This window comes from Pavona decussata, unplaced genomic scaffold (genome assembly GCF_977016875.1).
Source record: "Pavona decussata unplaced genomic scaffold, jaPavDecu1.1 SCAFFOLD_56, whole genome shotgun sequence".
NCBI lineage: Eukaryota > Metazoa > Cnidaria > Anthozoa > Scleractinia > Agariciidae > Pavona > Pavona decussata.
The window spans coordinates 1,528,782-1,544,160 of NW_028145478.1; the positions used below are offsets into that span (position 1 = coordinate 1,528,782).

General features: G+C 41.6%; 1 protein-coding gene across 1 annotated transcript in view; it reads left to right on the forward strand.

Annotated features, from left to right (window-relative positions):
* Positions 1-15,379, forward strand: part of LOC146480090 (uncharacterized) — a gene marked incomplete at its 3' end in the record, with an annotated part of 176,502 nt that overhangs the window by 22,245 nt on the left and 138,878 nt on the right. Inside the window, exons 8-15 of the mRNA XM_085110092.1 lie at positions 85-431; positions 1,489-1,735; positions 2,938-3,150; positions 6,859-7,062; positions 7,911-8,126; positions 8,941-9,150; positions 14,764-14,973; positions 15,168-15,365. Coding sequence (XP_084966218.1) covers positions 85-431; positions 1,489-1,735; positions 2,938-3,150; positions 6,859-7,062; positions 7,911-8,126; positions 8,941-9,150; positions 14,764-14,973; positions 15,168-15,365 — 1,845 coding nt within the window. The remainder of the gene's footprint in view (positions 1-84; positions 432-1,488; positions 1,736-2,937; positions 3,151-6,858; positions 7,063-7,910; positions 8,127-8,940; positions 9,151-14,763; positions 14,974-15,167; positions 15,366-15,379) is intronic.

Here is a 15,379-nt window from a genome sequence, read left to right on the forward strand (position 1 = left end):
TTTTAATTCTGTGGTAACACTTCATGTGGATCCTTTCATTTGTTAAATTATAATTTTATCTGTGCATCTTTTTTTTGCATTCAGGAAAAACATGCAAATCCATTGTAGATGTGGCATTCCTGCTTGATTCTTCTGGAAGTATAAGTCGTCGAAATTGGAAGTTGTTGCTTGACTTTGTCAAGAGCTCAGTAGAGGCATTCAACGTCTCTCCCAGTGGATCTCATGTTGCTTCAATCTCATATTCATCTTATGCGGTGGTAGACTTTAGATTCAACACTCTTACAGGCGACAAACTTAACCCAGTGGAGCTGAACAAGCTTGTGGACAGGATAAAGCACCAGAGAGGATATACATATATTGACAGAGCTTTGGTGCTTGCCAACAAGGAGATTTTTAGTGAGAGGGGTGGAATGAGGCAGGCAGTGCGTAAGGTAATGGAAATATCACATGGCTGTAACTAACAGTAGGTCTTTGGTCTGGCTAACTGAAATTAGCTTATGTCCAACAATCCTAATTTGATCAGACATAATGTCCAGAGATGATTGTTTTTAAAAACAATTATAAATTTGTTTTCAAGAGGAATACATGGGGTTTCTGGCAGTATTGGAGGGTACCACATCTAGCTTGAAAAGCACCAGATAGGAAAGTTCACTCCATGGGCTGTGAGGTGAATGCAAAGGTCCAAGCATGTTCGGGGCAATGCTACACAGAGAAATGTTTTAAACTTTATCCTCAAAATGCTGTTTTCAGTGTTCCTGAGACCAGATACATGTAAGCAGTCTTCTAGTCCTGGATGAGTATAACTCTAGTTATTTCTTGAAATACTTTATGATAGGTACAGTGTAGAGATCGTTAATTTTTTGGCCATAAGTATTTTAAAGTACATGTATCATACAGCTTTATGGAAGATAGAAAAATTATTTTCAGTTGCATGTTAATGGAATAGCAGATACTGTAAATCTAGTGTTGCTAATGTTGTTTCAAAGCTCTCAAACATTAAAGTACAGTGGAACCTCTCCTTACGGACACCTCTATAATATGGACACCTCTATATAACGGACAGTTCACTTGGTCCCTGAGAGACCGAAATCCATATAAAGCCTACCTCTCTAAAACGGACATCTCTTTAATGCGGACACTTATTCCTGTCCCCTTGGTGTCCGTAATAAAGAGGTTTGACTGTAGTCTATTTATTAAGATCTCCATCAGAACCAACGGCTGAATCACCATTGTCACTGTCCTCCTAACAAATAAATGATTGAAATAAATTAAAATTACCTAGTTGGAGTACATTTTATATGCTTGATAGGGAGTATTCCACTGGATAAAGTTATCTGCTCTTTGAACTACCTTACCCCTTTGCCAGGTTCCTAAAAGAATTTAATTCAATCTACAGTAAATAATGTATTATATTCCTTAATTCACATGACTGTATGTACAGAATTAACGTTTCACATCATAAATGTACTGACTGCACTTCTGTTTCAGGTCTGTTTTATGATAACTGATGGAGCCCAAACAAGAAATGGCAAAAAGGGACCTTACATTCCACTAGCCAAAGCATCTCAGCCACTGAAAGACAAGGGAGTAGATATTTGGTCTATTGGTGTGGGGAAAAATGTAAACAGAACAGATCTCGAGACCATAGCTTCTGATCCTAAAAAAGTTATGACAGTAGGGTCATTTAAAGAGCTAAGGCCATTGATAGAGGAATTGCAAAGAAAAGCATGCAAAGGTAAATTCTCATGTCAAATTTTCTTGTGCAGGTGGAGGGGAGGGGGGAGGGAGGGGGGGATGCTCACACAGGGGTTGGTTCTCCAAATCCTGACTCTATTTCAGACCGTAATGTAGAATGTTATAATTTGGTCATTAGATCTTGCTCTATCAATTTTTTTGAAGATAAAAAGAGATCTAACATGGATACATTTAAACATTCGCAAGGTTTTAGTAGAAAAGAGGGCTGTCACTAAGTTTTGAAATGGGTGGGGTGGGCAGTGAAAGCATAGTGTAGCCACAGATTCTCTTTCCTTAGTGATGTAAAATGCTTTGTTTTTCTGTCAAAGTAGCCAGGGTTCACATTCATAATAGCCAGTGAAAATCCTTATTGCCAGCCCAGAGCAAGTACAGCTGTATATCCAGTAGAAACCAGAAGGAAAAATGATGCCAAAATTTGGACCAAGATTTTATCAAAAGCTACAATCTTGGACAGATTAAAATGAAAAATTAACCCCCCCTGCCCCCAAAATCAATGATGAATTTGTGCGCAAAGCAAAATGTGCCATTTTTCCGTCATTGAAATGGGGGGAGGGGTGGTCTTAATTTTTTCATTTGATCTGTCCAAGATTGTAGGCACATGCCTATATGGATTATATTTTGGTACACATGCTCCTTCCCGTGGAAAAATGTTTTTTAGTTTGATTTTTGTTTTACTTTGTTCCAGGTTATTTTAATTTCTGATAATAAAACTAACACAGTAGCCTTTTCTGTCACTGCCAGCTTTATACGGAATTTACAGGCTGTTGTAGAGATTTCCAGGCCTGGGCGTCATGGAAACGTTTTAATGAGAGTAATCAATAACTGAATGGGTTGGTGGTTGGAAGAAGAAAATAATTAAATTGTAATAATTTTAAATTTTTACAATAATGTAATAATAATGTTATTCCATGGCTGTGTTAGACAGCATAGGGAGATGACCATTGGTTCACAGGTCTTGGGAAAACAAAGCAAGATGAAGAATTACAAGACCCAATTTTCTTATAACTTGAAATCATCATTTGAGATAAACTCCGGTACTAGCATGTCCAAGATTCCAATATCCTAAGTTTTGTTGTAACTGTTTCACTCCCTCTGGATAGTTTTGAATCGACCATATCATAATCTCATGATATCACTATGTTGTAGCTTTTTGTTGCTATCACATCAATATCTATCCAACAGAGGAAAAGGAGTCCACCAAGTGCCAGAAAGAATACCTAGCAGCCACAAAAAATCCTGTGCCTGGAAGCTTCACACCACGATGTAACCTTGATGGCAGCTATGCTGATGTACAGTGTAGTGGATCTGTTTGTTACTGCGTGGACAAAGATGGAAATGAGATTATAGGGACAAAAACTCCTGTTGCATCTGGCAATCCAGTCTGCAAAGAACCATGTAGGTTTAATTCTTTATCTGTTGGCAAATGGGTATGGTAATCATGTTAAACTTTGTAACTTTCACATTCCCAAGTCCAGTTTAGATAGTGTAATGTTGTTATAAGCAGTATACATGTACTACCCTTGCGAAAATTTTTCCGAGATCTCGGCCGAGATCGCGGCCGAGATCTCGGCGCGTTTTTGGCCGCCGAGATTTTTATCTCGCCGCGATCTCGGCCGAGATCTCGCCACTAATCTCGGCGCGTTTTTGGCCGCCGAGATTTTCATCTCGATGAGATCTCGGCCAAAAACGCGCCGAGATTAGTGGCGAGATGAAAATCTCCCTGGCCAAAAACACGCCGAGATCTCGCCAAATCTCGGCGGCCAAAAACGCGCCGAGATTAGTGGCGAGATCTCGGCGAGATGAAAATCTCGCCGGCCAAAAACACGCCGAGATCTCGCCAAATCTCGGCGGCCAAAAACGCGCCGAGATTTAAGTGGTGAGATCTCGGTGAGATGAAAATCTCGGCGGCCAATAACGCGCCGAGATCTCGCCAAATCTCGGCGGCCAAAAACGCGCCGAGATTAGTGGCGAGATCTCGGTGAGATGAAAATCTCGGCGGCCAAAAACGCGCCGAGATTAGTGGTGAGATCTCGGTGAGATGAAAATCTCGGCGGCTAAAAACGCACCGATCTCGCCAAATCTCGGCGGCCAAAAACGCGGAGAGATTAGTGGCGAGATCTCAGTGAGATGAGAATTTAGACGGCTAAAAAAATGCGGCGAGGAATCCCTGGCGAGATCTCGGCGAGCTAGCATCTGCAGCGGTGTACTGAAAATTTGATCGTCAGACGTGAAAGTAAAGCTTTTTGGTTTGAAATTCTTAATCGGCGGAATAACATTGGAAGGATACTCATAACCGAACTACGTTCTCAAGACGCCCCTAAGCATTTTCCACGAAAAAGTGAATATATAACTTCTGTAAGTAGGCCCGGTTCAGACGCCGAACGTTTCATGAGCCGAACCTAATACCTCGAATTAAGTACATGAAAAGTTCGGCGTCTGAATCAGTTGAGAACGGCTGTTTCAATTTGGAACGGCTCAGCCGTTCTTCCCGCCTGGCTCAGCCGGGAATTTCGGCTTTGGAACGGCTTTGATTCAGACGTCGAACTTTTCATGAGCCGAACCTAATGCATAAATTATTATAACGTATTTCAAATAAAAAAATTAAAAATAAAAAAAAAAAAAACGCTTACATTTCGATTGGTTTTGCTTCAAGTAAATTAAGTTCGTCTAATTAAGTTCGGCGTCTGAATCAAAAGGCGGTATTTTCGTGATTTGGACCGACCTTAATTTGAATTAAATTCGGCTCGTGAAAAGTTCGGCGTCTGAACTGGGCCTAAACAACCACTTACTTTCTACCGTATCATTTGAATCATTACGGCTGGGAAATCTGGACAAAAGAGCAAAACTAAGCGGTAAGCTTATGATGTAAATGAATTATGCCAACTAACTGCTTCAAATTGAAAACGAATATAGAAGTTGTGAATCACCAACAATTTATTTCAAAAATTTTACCTTCGAGGTTTCGAGTTATAAAGACAAAATCGTTCGTGTAGCTAATTACGCTTTGTGAAAGCTTCTATCGATTTCTAAACAAACTCTTTTACTCGCAGTGTTTCTTTAAGCTATTAAGTAAGATGAAATACGGATAAATAATATAAGAAACTAACCTCTTTCTCAATCAAGTGATACAAGTCTGTGGAAGAAAGCCATTAAAATCTCAATTCTCGCGCAAACTTGATGGTCACTTCCACTGAGTTGATTCTTAACACGCTTATAGCTTAACGAACTTGAACATCCCTTTAGCAAATTTTAAGTCCTCCTTCTCCAGCACCTTAATTATCCAGGACATTCCGTATTCCGTAAAAAACGTGCGGTGACTGAGTTCATAGTGTGCAGTTCAGTTTAGTTTAGTTAGTTCGGATACCGTAGTTTGTTAACTTAATCAGCATCATTTTTGTTGACCAGTGCTCATCATATCCCTTGTGTGCTATTCTCCGGTTGACCACAGGTTCTTTTATCATGATTCCCAGCCATAAACGAATGGTTAACTTGTCATGAAGCTTAACTTTTCATATTTTCTGCAAGATTAATTTTTGTGGCCTCGCAAACCTCAAGTCAAACTTTTTTTTAGCTTACGCGAGCATCGCCGGGTGGCGTGATTGAATTAACCAATCACATCGCCCAATTCATGTTGTTGTTGGGGATTTTCGCGCCATTTGTCAAGTGGCAAGCCGCGGAGACGGCAAGTTGTTTACGAGGATTGAGAGACAGATTGTGAGGGAAAAGAGCACAATAAAAAAATGTCGACAACTGAAGACAGTAATGAAAAGGGAAAGAACGCGTTTTCAAAAATTGTGCTACCTGTACCGAAAAATCGTTCGCAGCAGGCATTACGACATAACTGAAACGCCTTTTGAGGGACAAAAATCGCCTAAAAAGGTGAGTTAAAGATTTAGACAATAAAACGATAAGATTATCAGGTCAATGAATTCATTTTATGATAGTAAATAAGTATGTTAACGAACGTCCGGTGTGAGCAGCGTTCTTCTCACTTTTATCTTAAGACGCGCACTTAATATTAATCTGCCGAAGCGCGATCTCGGCTAACAAGTTAAATCAATTTAATAATTAAAGCTCATCGATTTCCAGTTATAGCATGAAAAAATGAAAGCAAACATTATTTTCACCGAGGGTTAAGGTGAAGTTTTAACTCATTCAACCTCATAACTTAATCCTTACCACTGAAGAGTTCACATGTCTTCGTTTCGAATCTGGCGAAGATCGCGGTGTCTTGTCGCGATCGTGGTTGTCTCGGCAAGATTTTTAGTTTTCTCGCCGAGATCGCATTTGTCTCGGCGAGATCTCGCCTGTCTCGGTGCCCCTAAAAATCTCGCCGCGAATCTCGCCGAGATGGAAGACGCAACCGCAATCTCGGCGAGATCTCGCTGAAGTTTTTCGCTCTCTAAAAATCTCGCCGAGATCTCGGTTACCTCGCCGAGATCTCGCCTCCCTCGGCGAGATTAACGCAATCTCGGCGAGATCTCGCTGAAAGTTTTGCCCTCTAAAAATTACGCCGAGAATTACTGAAATCTCGCCGAGATCTCGGTTACCTCGGCGAGATCTCGCCTACCTCGGCGAGATTAACGCGATCTCGGCGAGATCTCGCAGAAATTTTTTGCCCGCTAAAATTCTCGCCGAGAATTACTGAAATCTCGCCGAGATCTCGGTTAACTCGGCGAGATCTCGCCAATCTCGGCGAGATAACCGAGATCTCGGCGAGATCTCGCTGAAATTTTTACAAGGGTAATGACAATCCTAGAATACATGCATTTTTTCATGGTCAAAATTACAGTATTCACAATAATAATATTAAAAATCAAGATGGCGAGAACATCTGTGTTTACAAATCCTTTGAAAAAAATGCCCTATGATATTACCACAGGAATATAAGACAGATCAGTTTCTAATTTTGGTTGACAGGATTTATTCCAAAAACTAAGCCAATTTATCAGCAAGGCTTGTAGTAAAAGATGCAAAGTTGTTTGTTAGTTGTTTATGCTCTGATGGTTGATTGACAATTGAAGGTGAGAATGGCCAGGCCACTGCTGGCCCTTTTATACCAGGATTTCCTGTTTAAAACCAAATTTAACCCTTTAACTGCAGATAAACTGTCACCCTGCCAAGAAGCATACAAAAAGGCTACTCAAAATCCCAAGGTTGGGAGCTACATCCCCAGGTGCAAAGATGATGGCAGCTTTGAAAACATACAATGTGAAGGGGAAAGTGGTCACTGCTGGTGTGTGGACAAAGATGGATCAGAAATACCAGGAACAAGAACAACTGGGAATCTTCAATGTCCCGATCCAGGTATAGTTAATGAATCTTTAATGGATGGAGGAGGCAACGTAAGGCAAGTTCGTTTCAAGTTGCAAATCAGTATGAAAATGTTGTTTACTGATTAGCTTAATATGCCTTCAGAGGTGAAGGAGACTGTACTTGAATTGGTATGATTACTCTTAAGGATGTCATTCACAGACTTAAAACATCAGAACCAGGTTGTACAACGTCTGAAGCCTTTACTTGAATGTCATACCTCAGAAATTTATGCAGACTGAAAATTAGATCAACCTTTTACAACATAATAAACAGCACCACAGATAAGTACTGGTCACAATCAGTAGCTTTCATCAAATGTCACCTTTAGAACTAAATTCACAGACTCAAAAGCTAGAGCCACCTTGTAAAGCATGATAAACAGTACCTCAGGTAGTCGCTGCTCAGTAGATTTTTGAAGGTTACACTGCAGCTTTTCATCCACAGGCTCAAACGTTAAAGGCACAAGAACAACAAACAAACATTAGTGAACGCCACAGAAAAGTATTCAGTGCTTTGAACATTTGAATGGTCACACTTTACAGTCTCTTTCACACCAGTTCAAAAACTTATAGAATATTAAACAATGCTGCTGGAAAGCACTGTTCAATTGATTTTGTGTGAATGTTTATGTGAATATTACAGATTTACATAATGACCAGCTCCCTGCATTTGGCTTGATAGCTCAGTTGATAGAGTGCTGCACTGGTACGACAGCTAGAGGTCATGGGTTCAAATCCCATTCAAGCCTTTTCAGGCTTTCTTTTTGCAACTGCTTAAGTTGCGTACATAACAGCAATAGTCTCTCATTATATGTCTGTCATTATGCTGTCTGTCCACAGCCACCCAACCTAACTACACTGATTGCCAAAGACGTTACATTGAGTTAACTAAGAATCCAGTATCAGGACAGTACATTCCCTGGTGCCGACCTGATGGTGGATATTACTGGCGTCAGTGCTACGATTCTTACTGCTTCTGTGTTGATCAGAATGGAAGAGAGATCAGTGACACACGCGTCTATAGCAGTAATGGAGTGCCTCAGTGCTCAGAAAAGGGTAAGGGTTTGTGAACACGATACTTGTATTTGAAGTGGTGTCCAGGAAACTCAATCATGTAATCAGTTGGGTAAATCAATCAGCTGCATGTAAAAGATTGCAAAATGGTCTTTCAGTGTAGGAATACATTCAGCATTCTGAGAAGAACACTTGGTGGAACGAGGAAAACTACAGCTGCATGTAAAAGCATGAGCTGTGCAGTACACACGGATATCTGTGAGGGGTTAAAATTAAATGTAGTTTAGATAGGCACTGGTATAACTTTAGTTAAAGAGTCCTGATTTCAATCTGGTTAACCTCAGTAGTTAAATGTAGTCCACTGTACACAGTGTTTATAGCGTCCCTAGTTAACACCACCATGTTAAATACCTTGACAAGGGCAGTTGTCCGAGGTACTGTTTTACAGGATATTAAAAGGGAACACAGTGTCGTGGGGCAACTTTTGATTAATCCCCCCTGTGTAAACATTCATTATGGAATGTGTTGCAGGGACAGTTGATTTGGTCTGTGATTGTTTTCTAAAACTAAAGGGGAATGCCAAGCTATCAACTGTGGTCCCTTAGGACCTGTCTACTGCTACCAATCCAGTTTTAAATTTAGAGGATAAGTTATAGGGAAGACAAAGCCATAGGCACCAAATTTACTCTGTATGGTAACTTTAAAAATTTCTTGCCCAAAAAATTGGTGAAGAAAGGCAAACTGTGATTTGTCTTCAATAATTGGTGCAGGTAGGTCCCTCTCATGCATGCTGACTTAAATTGCTTCTTGTCTACTGGGAATTTATCAATAGATATTAATATATATTTTCTTGCAGGTGGAGGACTGACTCCCTGCCAATCAAAGGCACTTCAGGAAAGATCTCTTCCATCACTTAGCTCTGTAACTTTCACATATCGCTGTAAGAAAGATGGCAGCTATGAAGAAGTGCAGTGCCAGAAATTTGGCATCTGCTGGTGTGTTGATGAGGATGGTAATGAAATACCTGGCACTAGGAGTAGCAGTGCAATCAGGTGTCCAAGAAAGGGTAAGTCTTAAACTGCTAAAGAAAAACTACATGTGCACCCCTGTGAAGTGTCACAAGTGATTGGTTGGTGAATATGTTACAGTATCTATATCACATTTAATTAAATGCCCAATATTTTTGACTAGCTAGAGTGGTAAAATTATAACATAAAGGCATAAAATTCGTTGCTCTTTTCGCTATCAGTGTTCATGATTAAAATTGTTAAAAAGGAGGCTTAAAACTGATCTAAAAAACTTAAAAAGTTTCCCAAATTTTTGAACCGTATCTCTGGTTCTTCTTCGGGGGACAATGAACCTGAAATTCAAAATTGCTGCTTCATATCTTCACATCTTGCAAGAAATCTTAACAGTGGCACATATGCCTTAGGAAACTCCATTCGTTCGTCAACAGAGTTCTTGTCAATGTTTGAGTGTAAAGACTCAAGAAAAATTCTGCGCTTGTAATTAGTTTAATTAATTCCTTTCAAGAGTTTTGCTGTAGTGCTAGTGTGGGTGGATGTCATGTGTGGTTTTTTTGGCGTGTTGTCAGATTGCCGACTCTTTAAATGCGGCACACGTGGGATCGGGCTCTACTCCTCTCGAAGCCCAGCACCGTTTGCTTTCTCCAACGTAGGAGGAATTGCAGTCTTTGCATTTAACCCTGTAAACGATGCCTGCTATTCTTTCTTCCAGTCGACGGTCCTTCGGTTTTTTGAAGACAAAAGGAAGTGTGCATATGGGCTTAAAAGCCATCTTTATGTTGAACTGTTGCAGTGTGCATTTTACCCTGTGTGATACCCCTTGCACATAGGGTACCACAGCAAGGCCAACAGGGTCAGGATGGTGGTTTTGTGGGCCGACCTTGGTTGAGCAGCATTTTCAATGAATTTGGTGGGATATGCATTGATCTGTAGGGTGTCCTGGATGTGGGATGTTTCCTCTGTTCTCAGGGCCTTGCTAGAAGGGATGGTGTAAAATTCTTGTGGAATTAAATTAGAATAAATTAGCACATCTTGTTTGAACTCATTGACAAAAAATTATTGATGAGTTATGGAACTGGTATCTAGAAGTGAGGTTGTCCTGCAGATGGGGGCCCACAATATAGGTAACCATGGCAACCCTGCAACCACCTGGTCCTACTGTACTAACCAAGGCAGTGCCCATCCTTATCTGTAAGAGAGCAATGGACCAGCAGTGATACAGCAGTGAAGGAGAGATGACGGAGGAGCACCATCATGTTAGCATCCTTTGAAGTGCCCGAATGCGACATGCCACCACCGCAGTGTTGTCTGAACAAAACTGAACACACCAGCAATGACCCCATAAAGATGCTAAATTAGCACACGAAACAGCTCTGTACAGGCTTTTGAAAGCGGCTGCTGAGAGGGGGACCACCTACCTACAAACCACTCCCTGTCAAAGATGGCGCCATATCCTACTGCTCCCACTGCATCAGATGAAACTTAAAAATATGGCGGAGGAGCCCAGTGTGGGGAGAGGAGGAAACTTACGCCGTCCCGAGAATGGAAAAATTTGCGCCATCATGCCAGATCTAGGTAAAAAACCCCAGTTAAGCCTAATTGGGTGGTCTTCCTGGTGGAACTCTGACAACAGATTAATCATGCATCGCAGAAAGGTGCAACCTCGAGGAATCACCTCGCAAGCCTGCTGGAGGTTGCCAGTGAGAGATTCAAGCTCCTTTGCATGTGCAATGTTGCTTGAGTGACCATGATTCCAAAACAGCAACAATTCGGAGAAACTTGTCATGTGGCAGCTGGGCCTGAAGAGGGAGTGTCCAGCTCTATGCTTGCACGGTCAAGCAGGTAGATGGACCCTCAAGTTTATCTGGCTTAAACAACTGAACACAGGTATCGAGGTTGTTCTGGCAGACAGGTGACATCGGAGGGCCCAAGGTCTGAAAGTCATCCCAGATAGTTTAGTAAAAACCTTATAGCGTAATTATGTTTGAGAATCCATTCCAGTAAATCTACAAATGAAGAGAACATGTAGAGAGCAAAAAGTAGCCTGAAGGGAAGCGCCAAATCCATGTAGTATTCACCACACCACTGCATGCCTATCAGGGGACGGTCATCAGGGTACACTGGATCATTGCAGTAAGCACTCTCCACGTCAAATTTTGCCAAGAGGGTGCCCCTGCCATGAGCCATAATTCTGTCAATGACATCATTAAATTTCATGTATTGCACTAAGAATGCAGGGTCCTTTGGAATACCATCATTGACACTATGGCCAATGGGACTGGACAGGTCCAATATTAGATTTGCCATTTGCCAGGTTGGTATTTTTTCAGAATCACCTCGAAGTGGCTGACATGAAGGTGGGGGAATAGGAGATTATTGCAAAGGGGCCTGCAACATGGCCTAGCTCCATGCGGAGGTACAGATCCATTACCGAAGGATGCTGTGATGCTGATGACATGTTTGGGAGACAGACTTTAAAGAAACTGAAGCTTGGTTGAAGCCAAGATGAAAACCATTACGGAGACCAGACATCACATAACTCACTTGTGCTTGATTGGGGTGATGATGCAGTTCTTGCCAAAGTTTATTAACATTAATTGGAGTAACCAAATCCTGATGTGGGTTTTCTTTAATGAACGGGGAGTGAGAAGAGGTTACCTGACCTGGAAAACCAGAATTAACTGAGGAACTGGAACTGTATGGCTCAGTCTCTATCAGGGAACTGATAACCGTAACATTAACTGGAAACAGAACATCTGTATCGGAACAGTAACAGGAAGTATTTACACTATTTACAAGGTCCCCCCTGAATGCGTCTTGCAACACCTTATCAGAGACATTGGTGCTTGCTTCGGGAGGGAGGAAGTGACAGTGCACACTGAGTTGAGGACTCTGGGGCAAGAAATGGACAATTGACACATGGGTGCTCACCATCACATTTTTCACAGGAGTGGTGGTAGCGGCATTAACCAAATGGCTATTGACAGGTCCTATCTTTCCAGGAGTGGCAAAGCGCAGATGAAATAGTGGTAGGACTCGTGGCAGAAGACTGGAGCATAATGGCTTGGCTGGTCTGAAGGGAGGAAGCACAAGTATGGAAATTATAAAGGCCCAGGTTCATGCTGGGCCAGTCAGCTAAACCAGAGACAGCTGCATCCTTCTGGAATGCCTTGTCTTAATGCAGCCAGGCCTTGCATGCCAGAGAACTGCTGGGTTATTTTGAGGATAAGCAGCTCATATTGCGTCTGATCCTGCCTTCAGGAGGGGTGAGCACTACAGAGGACCCAGGAGTAGATGGAAAAAGCCTTGACCCAAGTCACAATGTCTGTGATATTCTGAACTCGTTTTTTTGGAGGGGGCAATCACAAGCTTGCCATCCAGGAAGGTCTGGGGCTCCGATTCCTGAGACTTCAAATTTTCTCGCAGCAGATTTGCTAAATCGAAAAACTGACCCAAGGGAATCTCATACATCTTTCCGGCATTTTCCCGGAATGAGTAACCAGGCCCCACCACAAATGCCTTATTTAAAGAAGACATAGAGCTGAAAGCCAGTGATGAACTAGATGGGAAATACGATGCAAGAGAAGTGACAGCAGAGGAGGATGATGATGCCTCATGGCACAACGAGAACCAAACCAAGATGGCGCACCTGTGAAAGAGGAGGCCGTCAGGGAACGGTTAACTAAAATGTAGTAGGTAGAAATAAACAACAGAATGAGGATGTTACCGATGGCCTAACCAGGTAAGGATGACAAGGGAGACTGACTGGCAATGGATTCTGTAGTAGTTGAGATTGAAGGCAAGTTTTGAGTTGGTGCGGAGGTGATGACAGGCGAGGGATTCGAAGGTGTTCTTTGACCCTGTAATGCAGCTAGAATTTGTGGTAGACAATTCCCTAAAGCCTGGGAGAAGGCTTGTGCGAGAGCCTCCTGAGATATGGTTATTGAAGAAGAAACAGCCACTTTACTGAGGATGAGACAACACTCGAGCTGGTTGACAGGGAAGCTTATGTGGAAGGTAGTGACTATGGCAACATGGCGGTTTTGCTGTTCTTTGTAGGATGAACCATTCATTATGAAAGGGTGTCAAAAAGAAGAGAAAAAATTGAAGAGAACCATTATAACTTTTACCATAGAAATGATATGATGACCACAGCTCGCCAAGGAACGAAATAGGAAAAACAGAAGGTTCCTGGTGTCAAAAAACGGCCACACAAATGCTTTGCTTGGCCTAACAGCAAGAACGTTGTATGTATATTTCATCAGCAGGGCTGCAAATAACTAACAGGCAAGCGCCGGTCATGTTGTCCGGTCAAACATGTTTTTGCTCGGACACCACCCGTTTTTGGCCGGTCAAATTTTAACAGTCGTAACTCTTGCGATAGTGAACCCAAATTGCACAGTAATCCTTTTATAACTAAAAAACAACTGAATCCACGTCGGTTTGGCAATAAAAATTACAAGTTAATAGTTTTACTACTTTTTACTGCAGAAGCAGCCTCGCATTCAGTACGTGGAACGGTTACACAAGATACAACCGCAATTGTCCGTTTTACTTTACATCTGGCAAAATCACTTATAATTAAATATTACACTTTGGCAAAATGTGCAGAATATATGAAAGCTGAAGGGTTCAATCGATCTCTTAATTAATTTGAAAAAAGAAGTTAACTGAAATGTAAACATAAACAAGAAACACTTAACTTTAATCCATATCGTTTTAGGGTTTTCGAAATTCGGCAGCACTGTACGTAATTGTATTAAATGTATGGCGTCTTATTCCAAGTACAACTGTTGCGCTCGCTGACGTTTTTCTATTTAGAATACCTTTAAGACAACCTTATCCTTCCACTTTTTGTGTTATACGCTCCATTTTTGAGTTGCATCGGGTGATGAAATCACCAGAAAGCTTAGTAACCAAGCATGTTTTGCAGAGTGTGCTGGAACTGAGTAACGTATGGTTTGTTTGCTTTTCGCACTTTGTAACAAATGCTACGTGGAGTATTCTCGGTGCAGCGAGATTAGTCTTCGTGAGGGTGTTTTCCGATCATTCAATCAATCAAACAATCAGTCACTTTATTTAAGAGTACGACTTGATGAGATCGTGGAAATTTGCGACTACCGGGAATTTCTCGACCACTAATTTGTCTAGTTTTATATTTGTTTTGTTTTCTTTTGGAAACAATGTTGTCCGTCGTGATTATCAAATAGTTAAAAATTAAAATTTCTCTGAACGAGTCGGTAAAGGACCGGACAAGGTGTCCGGCAATCCAAGGATTTGTCCGGTCAATACCCAATTTTGACCGGACATTGTCCGTTGACCGGCCGTTATTTGCAGCCCTGATCAGCATGTGGAATCCTGACGCATGAGCCCAAAGAGACACCGATGGTCACGGAGCAACACTTGCGCTCTTTGTTGTTAATTCTGTTAAATTGCATTTAACTACGTTAAACACAGCAGACTACAAAAATTGTGTACTTAAACTGGTTTTCATTCATTAATCAAATCAAATACACTTTTTGGTGTTCTACAAGGTTACTTTTGTTCAGGATACAAATTAAACACTGGTCTCATTTGTCAATGTTTGTGCAAACAGCTGAGTAGCATTTCCTAAAACATATTTTTCAATGTTTTCCTTTTTTGTTTTTGCACAGGAGGTCCAGTAACAGCCTGTTGGAGATCATATCAGGATGCCTTGAGGAGTAACTCCATGAATCGATTCATCCCATGGTGCCGAGCTGATGGCTCATACAGTCCTGTGCAGTGCTATGTTTCATACTGCTATTGTGTCAATAGAAATGGACAGGAGATCAGCAATACAAGAACTTATATAGAGACTGGAAAACCCAGGTGTACATACTCAGGTGAGTTGGTAACCTCTTTATTGGATCCAGACTTAGAGTGGATTGCCTGGATTTGCTAAGGGCACTCCAATATGTCTTTGTTAGTTCTACATTGGAAAAAAAAACTTCTTGGAAAGAGTGATATTGGCTATGTCTGCTTTGGACACCGTTGAAGCTGTCTTTGATGTTCCTTTCTTTATTGATTTGTATTGCAGCTGGATACCGCAAACCTTGCCAGGAGAGATACTGGGAGGCTGTAAGTAGTCGTCAGCCTACAGCATACATCCCAAGATGTCGCCGAAATGGTGATTATGAGTCAATGCAGTGTGACAGGCAGGATTGCTGGTGTGTTGAGGCTCAGGGCGTTGAAATCAATGGCACAAGATCAAGAGGAACAATTACTTGCCCTCCATGTAAGCTCAAATGA